This window comes from Artibeus jamaicensis, unplaced genomic scaffold, assembly GCF_021234435.1.
Source record: "Artibeus jamaicensis isolate MK-2021 breed Jamaican fruit bat unplaced genomic scaffold, CSHL_Jam_final contig_484, whole genome shotgun sequence".
Classification (NCBI taxonomy): Eukaryota; Metazoa; Chordata; class Mammalia; order Chiroptera; family Phyllostomidae; genus Artibeus; species Artibeus jamaicensis.
The window spans coordinates 12226260-12243246 of NW_026521859.1; the positions used below are offsets into that span (position 1 = coordinate 12226260).

General features: G+C 47.9%; 1 protein-coding gene across 12 annotated transcripts in view; it reads left to right on the top strand.

The window, feature by feature from the left end:
* Nucleotides 1–14066, top strand: part of TRERF1 (transcriptional regulating factor 1) — a 202754-nt gene extending 188688 nt beyond the window's left edge. For 10 of the 12 annotated variants that reach the window (XM_037154756.2, XM_037154740.2, XM_053668344.1 and 7 more), the window contains 3 exons: nt 4396–4599; nt 7051–7298; nt 10409–14066. In XM_037154756.2, coding sequence (XP_037010651.2) covers nt 4396–4599; nt 7051–7298; nt 10409–10733 — 777 coding nt within the window. In that variant the 3' untranslated portion in view covers nt 10734–14066. The remainder of the gene's footprint in view (nt 1–4395; nt 4600–7050; nt 7299–10408) is intronic. The other 2 variants (XM_037154785.2, XM_037154805.2) reach the window with 1 other exon arrangement.
* The last annotated feature ends 2921 nt before the right edge of the window (nt 14067–16987 follow it).

Consider the following 16987-nt stretch of genomic DNA (forward strand, 5'->3'; position numbering starts at 1 on the left):
CACCCTTGTGACCTCTGAGCTTAGGGAGAACAGGAAGTGAGGTGCAGGGATGACTCAGGCCCACAAAAACGAGAAAACCCTGATCTCAAGGCCCAGCTGTCTGACAGTAGTTTGCAGGTGACAGATTGGGACTGTGCAAGGACTGGGGAGGGTGCAGAAGGCACTGTCCTATGACCATGGTCTGGGACTTTGGCTTAGGTCTCCGGATCCTGTGTCCTCAGTGTTTTATTAAAGGAACAGGTGACCACTCCCTGCCCAGACGGGATATGCGAGGGTGGCTTGGGGACTTGTGTTGGGGGAGAGGGAAGAAGGAGAGTTTGTGAGGAACCAGCAGGGTAGTGGTGTGCCTTCTGGCCTGAAGCCGCTGCGGGCCCTTCCACCCTTGCAGGCAGAAGGGGCCAAGGTGGGCTCTGTTAAGGAGGTGGCAGTAGGCTGTGCTGACCACCCCTTCCTGCAGCCGGTCCATCCCTGTGACCCCACTCCCAACAAAACAGTGCATCTGGCTGTGACCAGACCGAACACAAGTCCAGAAACAAACTGCCACAGTTGACTACCTGGGAAAGACAGCGGTCAGGGCTCCAGGGGTCAAGTTCACCCAAGGTCTGAGTACCTCGGGTTTTAAATCTCAGTTTATCTTCCGTACCAGCCACATGACATTGGAAAAATCAGTTCTCTGACCAACTTCCTCATTTGTTTAAAAAAGAAAAATTTGGCGCCCTGGCTGGTGTAGCTCAATGGATTGAGCACAGGCCTGCGAACCAGAGGATCGCGGTTCAATTCCCAGTCACGGCACTTGCCTGGGTTGCAGGCCAGTTCCCTGCAGGCAAATTCCCAGCAGGGGATGCACTAAAGGCAACCATACATTGATGTTTCTCTCCCCTTCTCCTTCCCCTCTAAAGATAAATAAATAAAAATCTTAGTTAGGATTATATCCTAAGAATCCTAAGACATCAATATCAAAGAACCTGTGTACCACAATGTTCATAGCAGCACAATTTACAATAGCCAAGAGTTGGAAGCAACCTAGGTGCCCATCAGTAAATGAATGGATCAAAAAATTGTGGTACATATACACAGTGGAATTCTATGCTGCAGAGAGAAAGAGGGAGATACTACCTTTTGCAACAACATGGATGGAACTGGAAAGCATTATGCTGAGTGAAATAAGCCAGGTGTTGAAAGACAAATACCATATGATCTCACCTTTAACAGGAAGCTAAACAGCAAAATAAACAAGCAAGCAGAAAAAAAAAAAAAAAACAAAGACACTGAAACAGAGAACAAGGGGACAGTGACCAGAGGGGAGAAGGAAGGGAAGTTAAGGGGAAAAAGGGGGAGGGATTTGGAGGAACAAATAGGAAGGACACAGGGAAGAGAACTAAGGGGGGTGGAAATGGGAGGGAGGTGGGGAGCAAGGGGTGGGGGAGGCTGGGATGGGAGAAGTAGACAAAAAACTGTACTTGAAAAATAATAAAATTAATTTTAAAAAATCTTTAAAAAATTTTCATCTAAAAAAGAAAAATTTGTACAGGGTTGTTGTGAGAACTAGAAATGTGTGCGTGTGATGCCTGACTCATTTCAGTCATTCAGAATTACATCATCAGTGCTGGTAACACTGCAGTTTGTCTTGGAGTAAATATGACTTGTTGAACATTTGTATTTTAACTTACAAATTTCTCATAATATGAATTTCATTTGCATGCCAGAAAAGTAAAAACATCCTCCACCTCAAGTAACTCTTGAAATTTATATAATGTTATTAACCATTGTTACCCCGATAAATTTAATTATTTTTTAAAAAGATACTCTTGCCCTGGCTGGTGTGGCTCAGTGGATTGAGTGCAGGCCTGCAAACCAAAGGGTTGCAGGTTTGATTCCCAGTCAGGGCACATGCCTGGGTCGCAGGCCAGGTCCCCAGTAGGAGGCGTGTGAAAGGCAACCACACATTAATGTTTCTCTCCTCTTTCTCCCTGCTTTCCCCTCTTTCTAAAAATAAAATAGAAACTCTTACCGTGGATGCTCAAGGTTTTAAGCACCACATTAAATGTAGAACCACCTCTCTGCCCTGTATTTGCCCACCTGCTACTGATTTTGGAGTATCACTAAAGGTTTGTTTCATAGTGCGTGCCCAAATGGCCAACTTGTCCGTAGGAAGGTCTGTATGTTAGGGCTTTCCTCCTCTTATCTTCATGTCTGCTAGTCCCTTTGGGGATCCATTTGGCTTTAGAGTAAGTCCTTTTGTGAACATGTGTAGATCACCAGTTAAAATAACACCTACCTGAATTCCTGAGACATACACAGTCATAGTACAGTATGATCAAATCTGTAATGTTGTGGCTGTATGGAATGTTTCTTCTCAGAGCTCTTAAGCCAGAAAGCAGCACTGTGAGAAAATTGTCACCACTGAACCCGTGAGGGGTGTGCTAAGTGCCCCGTACTGCACTGGTGTCGCCTCTCCCCAGCCCCAATCCAGACTGGAGAGCGGAAGCCTGTGGTTTCTGGGCTCTAACAATCACAGACTCGCCCAGAGCCGCGTTGCAGTCTGGGATAAAGCAGGAGGGATCCCTCCGCTGTGAGCAGTGGGAATGCAGAGAGAGCGTGACAGCGCCAAATACCTGGCAATGGAAGAAGACCTGCCTCTGGGTGCACAGCACAGCGCAGTGTGCAGATGACGTATCACGGAATTGTATACTTGAAGCCTATTGTATTTAACTAGCCAGTGTCAGCCCAATAAATTTAATTTAAAAAGATAAAAGTTAATATAAAAGAGAGCAAGAGCATGCACGCGGCAGAGACAATGCCTGTTCAGTTGGGTATACCTTTTTTTTTTTACAATTTTATTTATTTTTAGACAGAGGGGAATGGAGGGAGAAAGAAAGGGAGAGAAACATCAGTGTGTGGTTGCCTGTTGTGTGCCCCACACTGGGGAACCAGGCCTACAACCCAGGCATGTGCCCTAACTGGGAATCAAACCAGTGACCCTTTGGTTCACAGGCTAGTGCTCAATCCACTGAGCCTTACCAGCCAGGGCTAGGTATGCCTTTCATTTCCTCATTTATAAATTGAGGGTCTGTTTACAGACTATGCAGTGATACGGCAACTATGAAAGCACTTTGTGAACTGTAAGGTGCTGTAAAGAGGAAGCTGAAATGAAGCTGATGTAACATGGAACTCCCTTTCCGTGGTCCCCAGGCCTTTCTCGGCCTGCAGGAGCCAGTGTTCCCCACTCTACCCCTGCCTCCATGAGGACAGAGAGTAGAATAAGGTCATCAGTGAAACCGGAGGCCGGATGAGGGGCTCATAGACCCCTGCATCCCCAACCCACCCAGGGCACCTACTCCAGCTGCTCCGTTAACTCACCATCTTGTTAACCTTGAGGAGGGTGTGGACCTCCTGCTTAATTCTGCACCTGGGTGCTATTCTGAAGTAGAGGGAGGGGACACAATAGCAAAGAGGGCAGTTAGTCATAGAGAATATTCTGCTTGTTCTTTTTCACAGGCTGCCTCTGGAAGGCATTTCTACAAGCCTACTGTCAGAGGCCAGGATCAAAACACAGGCTAGCCCTGGTTGGTGTGGCTCACTGGGCTAAGCGCCGCAAACCGAAGGATTGCTGGTTCGGTTCCCAGTCAGGGCACCTACCTGGGTTGCAGACCAGGCCCTTACTTGGCAGCTGTGGAAGAAACAACTGATAGATATTTCTCTCCCTCCCTTGTTCTCTCATAAATAAAATCTTTTAAAAAAAAAAAGCACATGATAAGTAAAAGGGAATATCCTCTTCCATTTTCTCTCCTTTTTAAAGTTATTATGGTTCACTCTTTGGGTTTTTTTTTTTTTTTTTTTTTTCTGGCAAGATCAGAACAGGGCTCCCAGTGTCATGAGTTTTCCACAGGCCAAATCAGCGTCTCGGGAATCTTGCACAGAAGTGGGTTACGAGCCTATAAAACAATCCAGGCAGGTCTTTAGTGTCTCTCCAAAGGGTCCCCCAGTACTGTTATTGCTTGAAAACCCTGCACACAGCACTGGGGGAACAGAACAGGGCAGACAGACACAAGTGGGTCCGCCTGCCTGGATTTTAGTCCATTTCAAGGTCTGCTGGTCTTGAACAAGGGGGAGAAACTCTCCATACAGAAATCTCTCTTCCCTCCTTAAAACATTTTTATGTGAGTAATGAGAGCACCCAGAGTGGGACAGGGGAGGGACTCCAAAGCACCTGCTGACCAACCTCCTAGAGACTGCGGTCCCCACCCCAGGGTTCTGTCAGCTGCCCCTTACACGGAAAGCAACCAGGGCCCCAGCATCCAGCCCCTCGCCCTCTCCCGGCCCGTGGGTTCTGTTCATCACTAAAAATGCCATTTGGGGGCTCTCCCCCTTCTGCTTTTGTTGCCCGAACACTAGACGAGTGAAGAAGAAGACGAGTTGGAGGAAGAAGAGGAGGACCAGGAAGAAGATAGGAAATCCACACGAGAAGAGGAGAGTGAAGTGCCCAAGTCCCCAGAGCCACAGCCGGGCCCTGTCCTTGCTCCTGCAGAGGGGCCGCCCCTGCAGGCCCTCAGCCAGCCCTCAGGCTCCTTCATCTGTGAAATGCCCAACTGTGGGGCTGTAAGTGTCTCTGCGTCCTCCCGGGAGCTGGGGCTGGGAGGGCAGACAGCTGGCTGTGCCTGGCTTTAAGAGACGGTGCATTTTAGCGAGCACCCACTTTATGCAGTGGCAGTTGGGCAGAGTGGATTCCTAGCTGCCGTGGTTTTCTGTCTTATATCTGTTTATTTACTCATTCAGCCAGCAGATATTTGCAGAGCGTATTTTCTGTGTTAAGCACTGAGTGACATGCTCAGGGGACATGAAGTAGGTCCCTGCCCTCAGGAGGCACAGACTCAGAGCTCCTCGGTGCCAGTGTCCGGGGCTCAGCGGTGAGCCTTGGGCTCCAGAACTTGCTTTCTCCCTGTCTTGGTGCCTCCTCCTTCCTCCAGGCTGTGTTGCACCAGGTCGTGTCTAATGCATCTCATTGCACTGGGAGAGCCACGGAGGATTGTCCTTACGCAACATGATTACAAAGACTAATAAGCTAAGGTTTATCTTTATTCTTTGGGGGTGGGGGAACAGATTTACTAAAGCAAGTTAATCATGTAAATACTGAAAGGGAGTCTGTAATTACTTAACCTAGATGCATCACTTAGCTAAAATAAAACCAATTCACCATTTGATCATTCTTGGCACCGAAAGAAGGCCTTACAGTGTCTGTACTGGGCTGGCCTGAGGCTCCCTGTGGATTTCAAAGGATAGTTCTTAAAAATTGTTTACTTTGGACTCTCAGCCCCTCACTCAGGACCCACACTGGCCTAAGTTATTGAGCTTTTCCCCAAATCAGTGTCTTAAAGCCAGGCACACCTGTACGGGCAAGTTCTAGAGGTGTTACTCGAAAATAATGTCGCTGCTTTCACAGGAAAGCCCTGTTTTCCTCAAGTTAGCACTTACCTTTGCTTGCCCGCTGTGTGGGGCGGCACTGTTTTCCAGAGCACACTGAGTGCTGCTCGTTGAGTCTGTCACTTAGATGAAGAAAGCAATGGTCTTTAAAACATTAGATCCTAAAGCATCCTAAAGCAGAAATGCACTTGGTTTACATTTAAGAGAAAATGAAAAGGTAAAAGAAGAAAGTGTGTGTGTGCCTACATGCACGCAGGTTTTACATTAGCTCCAAAGAGTGTGCGAGAAATCACTAGCTGGTCTTCGTGTTTGATGTCTGGTCACCTGGACGCGTCAGTCAGCCATGGCCATTTTGCGCAGAGCGCTTCCGTTCAGGTGCGATTAAGGTGTGACGTCCAGTGACAGTATTTCTGTGTAAATTGTTAGAAATTGGATGCTCCCTCAAGTCATAGTTTTGATGTAAATTCTTTACCAGGTGGGATGTCACCTTTTATGTTTCTCAATCGACAAGGCTCAGCATACCTTTAAGTGGCTTTGAAACATCACAGAGGAAAGTGTGTTAGTGCTCATCCTTGCCAAGCCATGGAGGTTTGTGTGGCTAAATCAGCAACAGCCCTCTTGTCCCTGAGATCACAAACGGGGCTCATGAGTGTAACTCAGAATAGTCACCCACCGAGGGGCAGCCTGGGGGTGCTCCCATTAGCTGATGTTGAGCTCTTAGAATTTAGGGGTGTGGATTCTGTCCCTTTACAGCAGTGGTTCTCAACTGACGACTTTACTCCCCCCGAACATTTGACAGTGTCACAAACTGTCACGACCGAGAAGGCGCCCAGTGGGTAGAGGCTAGGGATGCTGCTAAGCACCTGCACAGCACAGCCCCCCACGGCAGCCGTGACACCCGGCCAGGCGTCAGTGGTGTTGAGGTGGGGAAACCCTGCTTTAGGGCAGGCTTCAAAAGATTTTCCAGGTCCTTCCCCTTCTTATCACCCCATAGTAAAATTCGGGGGTGGAAAGCCCTTGTTTCGATAATGGGCTGCTGATTGCAGCTTGGCCGAATCACCCAGAGGGCGTCAGAGCAGCCAGGCCCGAGTCCTTCAGATCGAGGTTCATAGGGCTCTGGGCTTCCTGCAGGGAGCTGAGCAAACACCTCGATGCTGGGCTCCTGTCTCTGTTCCTGCCAGAGCACCCCTGCTTTTGAACTTTGAGCTTTTAAGGAAGACCTGATTTGTCTTTGTCTTTTTTAAGTGAAGGAAGAAAGGAAAGGGGAAAAGAAAAAGAAGGAAGTTAGTTACTGGCTTTTAAAAAAAGTTTGAAAGCTGGAGCAACCCCCTCGTTTTACAGACGGGAAAAACATAAGGTGGACAGAGGGGGAACGGCCCCACGGCCGCCCTGGCAGGCACGGGGTCTCGCCTCCAGGCTCCCATGTCTAGATAGCAGCTTCGCGCATCACCTGGCCTCGTCGCCTCTCATCCTCTGGTTCTGGAGGTGTGTTTTAGCAGCAGGCATTTGCGGCTGTGCTGTAGGCCCAGAGGTTGCTTGTGTGAAACCCCTGTGCCCTGTCGATAGACACTGTTTGAAGTATCACATGTTTCACCACTGAGTAACTAATAACCCTAATTTCCTTTTCAGGACTGTAGATGTCATGTCACTCCCTTTCTTCCCCAGGTGTTCAGCTCCCGACAGGCCCTGAACGGCCACGCCCGCATCCACGGTGGCACCAATCAGGTGACCAAAGCTCGGGGCGCTGTTCCCTCTGGGAAGCAGAAGCCTGGCAGTGCCCAGAGTGGGTACTGCTCGGTGAAGAGCTCGCCCTCTCACAGCACCACCAGCGGCGAGACAGACCCCACCACCGTCTTCCCCTGCAAGGAGTGTGGCAAGTAGGTGGAACGGACCGGGGACCGAATCTAAGTTTGCAACAGATTATCCCTCTGTGGGGGGCAGGCCAAGGTGGGCTGAGGTTTCTCCAGCTAGAAAAAGAATCTGGACTTTCTAAATTCTCCCCGATACCATCCATGGGTCTGCATGGTACCTCAGGGTGAGTGGACTTTGTCTCTTACTCAGAACGTGGTCATTCTGAGGTCTTAAAGCTTCATGAGGATGGACATCATCGGAGAGCAAACCTCTAGTGACAAAACTTAATTCTTTTCCAAAAACGGTGGATGGGTTGCCGTTCCCACGTCTGCCCGCCCCACCCAGACCACAGTCACTAGTGCTGCTCTCTCGTCATTCCTGTTAAGTTTGAGGGTGGCTCTAAGACACGCTGTGCCCAGGGCAGACATCACTAATCGACTACTGCACTTTTGCTACCACATTAAGACAAGACTTCAGATCCTTTCCACTGTGATGCTCTAGGCTGGCCCAACCCATTGATCAGAGGTGACTCATGAAATAAAACCTGTTTGGCATTCTGCCCTTTTAAGTGTAATTTAAAATAACAACTAAGAGGAGAAAACTGACAGTGGGTGGTAATAATAACAGCTAACACTTACTGAGCACTTACTTTGTTACATACTATTTGTGCATGAGCTCATTTAATCCTCACCCAGAAACAGATCCAGCTTTTAAACTTGTTTTACAAATAAGGATTGGAAGTTAGGTAAAATGACTTGCCACAGACCAGAACCACCGGAAGAGCAGAGTGGAGGTTCCAACGCAGCTGTGTTCAAATGCGGAGCCCGGGTTCCTGAGCACGGCCTCACCCTGTTGGATTGCACTGTTTATTTACGTTAATGGAAAATGTCACTGATGGTCAGGTGCACACAGTCCCTTCCACAACATCCAGGAAGAATTCCAGCTTCCTTAGTGCGTCTGCCTGACTTGGGGGAGATTACGTTGTCCTGAGTGACATCCGTAGGACCCCTGTTCTCCAGCACCCCAAATGTGAAGAGTAATACTACCCAGGGAGATGCTGGCAAAGCCACTGCTGACATTCTACCAGGAAAACATCCCCTAATTGTATGACGGAAGCCAGCTGGGATCTTTACTTACAATATACATCCTCATGGAATATTTCAGGCAACTTAATAGTAGCTGCCATTTACCAGGTACTCACTGTTTGCCTGGCACTTCTTTTAAGGATTTTTACCTGTATTGGTTAATTTAATCTTTACAGTAGCCCTATCAAGTAGGTATTTTGAGTAGCTTCTTTTTTACAAGCAGAGACATTAAGGCACAGAAAGGTTAAGCCACTTGTCACGGTGCATGGCTGAGTGTGGATTGGCACCATGCTGGCTGGCCGGGCCCAGGCTCAAGCTCCTGGCCTCTGAGGAAGCCGACTCATTCAGCGCCCCTGCCAGAGCGAATGCGAGCTAGCGGCCCTCTTCCCTCTGCAGCACGGGGCTGGGGGAGGTGGGCGTCAGCGTCGGTCTCCTCCGAGGCGGTGCCGTGATGTCCGATAGATCCAGGACATGAATCTTCATGTCGCTGTGGAAGAAATGACCCCTATGTTGATCGTTAGGTTTATTAACTTAAACTCCGCAAGCTGACTCCTGTTACCTCCTACCTGCTTGCTGTGGGGCAGGGGCCGGTGGGGGGTCCGGGTGAGAGGGGCCTGCTCCTTCCACTCGGCTGCCCCAGCAGCCCACGACTCCTTATTCTGCAGGTGGAGACAAAGGGCATTTTAACGAAAACTAGTATTTTTTTACTTTTCTGGCTCTTTCGGCGACATCCATTAAGTGTCTTGTTGTTATGTTACTGGAGACCTTTTTCTGCCGGAAGCCCAGCTGAGAGTTTATGGAGAACAGGGCTGCTTCCTGTGGTTCCCGTCAGGAGCGGCGCTGGGCCGTGTTCGCAGAGCGCCTCTGCTGGCCACCGGGGTTCGGTTCTCGGTGTGTCCCAGTGTGATTCAGCAGCTCCGACTCTGGGCCTTGGAATTAGGTTTTGGTTTTTTTGTCTTTGTTTTTGATTTTCTTTTATGAGCTCGGGAATGAGTATCAAGCATTCACACCACCCCCTCTCTGGAAGCAGGCAGTCTCACATCTCGGCAAACTTTTTCTGAAAAAGGTTCAGGTAGACTATTTTACCATGCAGGCCAGACCTGCCTGTATCGTAGTAAAACTTTATTCATGACAGCAGGCCATGGGCTGGATTTGACCCACCGACCACAGTTTGCCGACCTCTGACCCCAGGGTTCCTCAACCTCTACACTGACCCTGGGGTCTGGTGATTTCCTGTTGGGGGAGAGAGGCTGCCGTCTGCATTGTAGGCTGTTTAGCGGCATCCCTAGCCTCCACCCACTAGATGCCAGAAGTACCACCCCCCATGGTTGTGATGGTAGAAATGTCACCAGACTCGACCAGATGTTCCGTTGGGAGCAAAATCGCCCCCAGCTGAGAACCACTACTTCATTCTAAAGCAAACTGCAGAAAATGATGGTAATGGGGCAGCCTACAAGAAGAGGTCACTTGGTAGAAAGGAATGGTGGGCGCAGCTGAGAGGGTAGGTGTGGTAAAGACAGAAGAGGAGCCACTGGGTTTGGCCACACAGAGAGTATCAGTGACCTTGAGAGGAGCACTTGGGCTGAAGTGGAGAGGACAGCAGTTTTGTTGGAGAGGGTGGAGGAGAGAGGAACTGAACCAAGTGTGTGCAGACTCTAAAGAACTCTGATCGTGGGAGAACAGGGACAGAGGCCGGATGTGGGTGGGAGCTGTCTGAGCTCAGGGATTCTCAGGTTGGTCAAGAAGGCTCAGTTAGTGATAGAGAGAGAAAGGCACGTGTCCCAGACCACAAATGACAGGAGGCCTTTGAGGATCTTCCTGCACTGCCATAGGAAGGAAGCCTGACACAGTAAATGGGTTTCTGTCCTCATGACCTTTGCTTGTAATGCTTGGAGAAGACAGAGATGGTGACAGGTCACCGGGAGAGGCTGTCCTAGGAACTAAAGAGCCAAGGACCCCGTCAGCCCGCCCTGATGATGTGTCCGACTATGGGTCCCCTCTTCTCAGATCTCCTTCTCTATGTCACGTGCCTCTTTTTCTTCATTTTTTAGAGTCTTCTTCAAGATCAAAAGCCGGAATGCACACATGAAAACTCACAGGCAGCAGGAGGAGCAGCAGAGGCAGAAGGCTCAGAAAGCGGCCTTTGCGGCAGAAATGGCAGCCACCATCGAGAGGACTACGGGGCCGGTGGGGGCCCCGGGGCTGCTGCCCCTGGACCAGCTGAGTCTAATCAAACCCATGAAGGACGTGGACATCCTCGATGACGACGTTGTCCAGCAGTTGGGAGGCGTCATGGAAGAGGCCGAGGTTGTGGACGCCGATCTCCTCTTGGATGATCAGGATTCAGTTTTGCTTCAGGGCGACACAGAACTGTAGAGGCCGTTCATCACGTGGAGACCGCGAGAACTCGCACCTGCGTCTTCACTGATGCGGAGGGCTGGACTGCCTGCTTGTTTTGTAACCATTTTAAACTACCTGTTTAAAAAGTGGTTGTTTTATTCAGGTTTAGAAGAAAAAATCCAGTTTCTTTTCCTTTTATTTAAAGAAGTTTGTTTTTCTGTGGGAGGTTAGGGGGAATAAATAATTGGCACAACTCTATTTAAGAGATGTTTCATCTGGGCTGCGTTCCCGCGAGCTCCTTCCTGGTGGGAGTGAGCCCGATGCTCGTGCTCGTCCGCTCTCAGACGTCCGCCGTCCTGATCGCCCTCTGCCCCAGAGCTTGCCGGGTGCGCGCGTGTGTGGCTGTGTGCAGCAGGCTGCCCCCTTCTTGCAAGGGCCTTGGGCCATCCTTTCCCACCAAGAGTTATTTGTTGTTGTTGTTGTTCTGTTCTGACCTCATTCTGTGCTGTGCAGTGACCCTGGCGACTCTGCCAGGAGGCCACGCTAGCAGGTCGCTCTCCAGAGAGCCAAGTAAGTGCTCATGTGCCACGCTTTCCTCTGCACACACGTCATTCGAAGAGTTGGCCAGATGGGAGAATGAGTTTTCTCCTTGCCTTGCCTGTCACTTGGCCTGTCCTAGGAACTGAATGCTGTATAATTTCGGGCTTGCACTCCCTGGCAGTGATTCGAGAAGACCCGCTTCGTAGGACAAGTGCAGTGTCCTCTTCCCTGTTCCCTGGGGCAGGCTGGCTCGTCACAGGTTGGCAGAGCTGTGTCTCAGTGAGAGGCCCCCTGCAAGCCCATCTGGAAGAAAATAACCCCGATTATTAAATTGCCAGGGTAGTGTTTAGGGAGGGTGATTGAGAGGCACATATTGAAGTACCTGGAATGCCAAGAAATGTTCTTTGCCCAAAAACAAGGTCAGGAGAGCCCGTTCTGCAGCACTGTCCATGGTCAGCGGGGCTCTGAAGCAACTGTGCCGTTTGGAAGTACTGTGAAACTTCACTCACCTGGGATTTGCTGTAATTCGTTTATGTTGGACTGAAGTTTACCTTGTTAACTATGAAGAGAAGCAGTTTCTAAGAAATTCGATAGCAAACACAGGAAATAGCATTAAAGGCCAACAAAAAATGGTTTCATATACCACTTTAGCTACAATGTTTGCATTCAAACAATGAATGTATTCATTAAAGTCATTTACCAAAGCACTTCTAGAATCCTCCAAGCTGCATAACTCTGCCTCCTCCCGTCCCTGTCATTAGGGTTGCTGTTTGTACTTGAAGGTAATAACCTGTAATTCCTCAAAAACGTCATTCGGCTCAGGCTTTCGAGCTGAGTCAGACTGACCTGTCCCACTTCAGCCTGGGGTGAGGCCTCAGCACAGGGAGGGCCACTCCGGTGGAGAGGACCCCCGCCGCTGTAATGCGAGACTCCTGAGACCAGGCCTGGCCCGCCCCAGGTAGGCTGGCTCCCCAGCTCCTATAGGCGTGGCAACCGTGCCAGACCACCTTGCGGGCAGGTAGTAGCTTGCCATGAGAGAAGACATCAGCAGGAGCATGAGGACAGGGCCCGGCGCCCTTTCCAGTTTGACTCTGCAGAAGCACTCAGCACGCGCTTGGGGCCGCGGCCCCGCACACAGGCCCCAAGCACAGGCAGCGCTGTCTCAATCTCAGGAAAGCTGAGGGCAGAAGATAAATACAAAGGTTCTCTTCATTTTAATCATTCCGTTTTCAGAAAAGAGGTCTTGGAGGTTTCCTTCATCTTTTCTTTAGGGGGGAGAAAAGGTGTTTTATTTGCTGCCATTTCAGCCAGGTTATTCTCTCGTATGTTTTGAGCTCAGCCCTGTCCTGGGCACTGTGCATCAGCTTCGTGGCAGAACTTCCAGAACCTTCCCAGCTGTGATACTTACTGGCTGACGGCGTCTGTCCCAGTGACTACTTCCCTCTGCTTGCGGATGTCTGAGGGTGATTCTGGAGAGGTTCTGCTGTCGGGTGTATGAAAGCTTATCTATCAAAGGAGCCAACGCCCATAACAATGTTTATAAAGCACATGTATTCATTCTGTTTGGAGCCTTGCCCAGCTGTTCCAGTTTTAAACGTTAAAAATAAACTTGAGTTGCCAAGGCAAAAATATAATGCACAATTTAATTTCGATTTTCCATGCAGTATAGTGTAAGCATTTTTGACTTGAAATAACCAAAGAACTCCTCCTTAATGAGACAGTTCAAATTCCTGAATTAGTATTTTTTGACAATATCGACTTAAAAGAATTGACTTCATAGTGACACATTGTACTTACTTTTTGTCTGAAATTATTCTGCCTGCATGGGTGTGTTGTTCGAGCTTTCCCCACCCTGAAGAACTTCCGCTTCCGAAAGATCAATCAATGTCTTCAACACGGTTACTGTTTACTATCAGATGGTTTTTCATTAGTGAATTTAGATCTCTTTGAGAAAGCTTGTATATAAAAAGTTAACAGATATATTTTATGGAAAACCCATCTTATTTTCAAATATATTTAACTGCTGTTATATTTTATTAGAGGAAGGCTGTAAATATTTTCTAGGAGTTCTATTGTAAAGAAAAGTATTTTTGAAAAAATTAATGTAATAAAAACGAAAACATTTTTAAATAGTGGCTGTGATTGCTTCCTGTTCTGGCTGTTCTGTTCTGTTCTCCGCAGCTGATTGCATGCCTTCCCGTTGCAGGATGCAGTTTACCCAGGTTTGCACTGTGCATTGGCATCATAGTATCTCGTGTGCTTCACTGTATTTTCCTGGAATGCAGGTCCCTTGGTCCATATCAAGAGCACTGTGTATAGCATATTCATAATTTTTCTTTTGTAATGTGTGTATTTTTAATAAGGATTTTATGTATCATTTTGGCAAAGAGAGGACAGTATTTTCTAGTGAATTTTATAATACATTTTGCTAAAAATGTTTCTTCCTAGGTCAGTTTTTGTTAAGGTGAACCAAAAGTCTTATTTTACCAGGGGTTTAAAAAAAAAGTTTGAAGCTTGAAAGCAAAGTTATATTTAAACATCATATGTAACAAATAAATAAAAATGTTTTATAGACTTGTCAAAAAAGGGTGCATTCCTTCAAAACAAAAACATTTGGGGCATTCTAGGTTGTTTTCCCCTCCTGAGTGATGAGCATTTTTTTCCAATTCTCACAATATATTTTTCAGAAAGAGAGCCAGGAGAACTTAAAAGGTTCCCGTCATTTGCCTCAGAAATTTATGACAGTTCCGGTAGAGAGACATTCTTCAAACAGAGATGTAACCAGACAGACACTGTCCTTTTATTTGTGAAAGCCTGACTCAATATTGCATCAGCTGCTCTGAAAATAAAATGTTATCTTTTTGAGTTTCATTTTGGTTTAAACATTCCTTATTTCTAACCACTGAAATGACTTCTCAATGCTGGATAAATACTAATTTGCCTGTTAGTTGGTTTCCCTAGAGGGGTTTAGAGGTCTGCTGGTCGGAGTTAATGCTCATTAAAGGGCCCCCTCCCCACCCTGCAGGCCAGGACATCAATCTCTGCTGTGCAGGCGGGGAGGTGGGGGTGAGCCCCTTGAAGGGCTGGTGGTCTCTAGCCGTAGCAAGCCTAACTGGTCTAGGGGGGCTGGTAATCACACAGCTGTCGCACAGTGAACCCTCCCCAAAGTCCAGTCCACCCTGGTTTGCATGCAAAGCTAATCTGGATTTCTAAATTCTAAAGAATGTGTTCACTTTTTAATGGTCAACAGTCAACTTCAAGAGAATCTGAAATTCTGGATTGTATACAGAATTTGCTTTAAATGGGGCACACCTGTTAAGACCTCCATCTCCTAGGCTCTTTAGTTGTTGTTTTACTTTAATTTTAGGTATCTATGTTAAGATAGTCCTCCATCAAACAAAGCAGCCATTCCTCCAGAAGCACTGAGCATTATTAGCCAGTGTTGTAAATGTAAATTCTGCTTCCAGCCCAGGTGTCCAACATGAAGAACTTCTACTGCCAGAGCCCTTCGCTCAATACTCCCGAGCCCCATGTACCAGGTGCCGTTCCACACTGTATTTATTATACATGGGGGAGTTGAGTGTACAGAAAAGACTGACATCATTCCTTCCTGCCATGGAATTTAATACTTAGAAAGAGCATACGAGCCCTGGGAACTGATCCAATTTCACCACTGGGAAAAGCAAAGGTCATGCTTTATTAATATTGTGAACCGCCTCACTATTACCCACACTCACACAGTGATTTAAAATAGATGCTCAGCAGCTATTAGTTAAATTATCTCTAATCTTTCAGGTATGCTTGTCTGTGTGTGTGTGTCTGTGTGTGTGTACGAAACCTCTCCTGGAGTTACCTGAAGTCCATTCTGAATCCCAGACTCTTCAGCCGCAGTCTGTCAGCTGAACTTTGCACTAGGAATGAGGATGGGTTTTAATGTTGACACAGCAAAACATAATTAGGAAGGCACGTTAAGAAATTTAATAATATATTCCTAAGTGAACCTCAGTGATCTTTGGATCACAGACATCCCTGTATAAAAGAGCCAAAGGGCTGATCATTTCCTCATTGTATAAGAGATACAATCTTTTTTGGAAAGGGCTGTCCTCCCCCCACCAACCTCAAGGGACGTGTTCATATCTGTCTGAGTTAAAAAGGCCCGAGCGCCTGCATGCTTGTTGGGCATTCCAACGTACGTATTGTTACACGCAATGCCGATCTCTTCTTTGTTTGGGTCATGACTTCCTCTGCTTGTGCAGTTTTATTTTTGGCAGTATTGCCGTGTTTAACCACTTTATTGACACATGATTGACATAAAAAGCTATACATATTTATTGTGTACAACTTGATGAGTTTGTGGAGAAGTATATAACCATGAAACCATGGCAACCAAGAGAAAGGGCTATCAGTTAAAATAGAACCACTGGTACAATCAAAATATGTAACTTAGAAATATTCAATGCACATACTTTTATTTTTCCTGGATATAAAGCCAAGTGAACTTGCATCAACTCCCCAGAATTACTTGACCTCCTACTTACCTGCATCAGGTCAAAGGTTTGAAAGTCAAGGTGGTAGGGAAGGGGCCAAGCTTTAGAACAGTCCTTGCTCTCCCACCATACCAAAGAGCACTGTCCGCAGCCCCACTGGTGGCAGACCTGCATCTGCCTCTCCCCATGGCTCCCACCTTGTCCCCAGCTAATTGGTCCAGGGTTGGCACCTGACTCCGAGCTATTGGGCCCGTAGGCCATTAGGTGACACATGGCTTGGCTCAGCCCAGGAAAACGAGGGGACCAAATCAAATTACCACATTTGACAGTATGAATGGAGAAACTTGGTGAGCTGAAGGCAATAAGTGGTGGCCACATGCAAGGCACAGTTCTGAGGGAGCAGAAACTATTAGAAAGCAGAGAGAGCCCATCAATAAAGAGACTGTGTTTGGCCTCAGGAATGGAGAGGGCATCCAGTCCTAAGGATGCTTTGAGTCCACTTATCCAGTTGCAAGAGCAGTCCAGGCCACACATCTTTTTAAAATAAGAAAACAAACGCTTTTTTTGGCAGAAGGGTGCAAAAGTGGAAATCTCTAATCCTCACATCCAAAAGAGACTTAAGTAGAACTAGAACTGGTCATACGGTCAGCACCAGCCCACTGCAGGGGTGGAAAGGCATTGAACTAGGATCTTGAAAATGGATACTAGTTCAGCTGTAACTAACTGACCATATGACTGTGTCAGTCAGTTCATCTCTGAGCCTCAGTTTCCTCACTTACAAAGTTAGGGTAAAATGTATGTCTTCTCCTGGGGATCAGATTAGGTAACATAGGTGGAAGTCGTTTGCAAGCTGTAATGTCGCCATCATTGTGGTGGAGGACCCCTCACCCAGCTGAGGCTACTCAAAGCCGGCAGAGGCAGGCTGAGGAGCCCTCACAGAATTTGCAAATTGAGAAACTGTTGCAAACTTCAGAAGCAGCAAGAGGGTTGGAGGGCTGCTCAGCCCCCTGGCTGAGAGAGAGCCCAGCCAACTCTGAATGTCACAATTCAGAGAGGGAGCCTGAAAAGGGCTCTGGGCGCCCGTCAGGGTGCGGCCGGTCAGGGTGCGGCACCGCGGAGCGCAGCAGGGGTGCACGCAGGCAAAGGGGTTTCCACACTCTGGTGCGGGACCACACTGGGCTCTCTGCCACCTCTCCACACGGACGGAGTTCTAAGACACAAAAGCCAGTCTAAGGGGCAGGAAAAATGGTTTTGGGTTCTAGG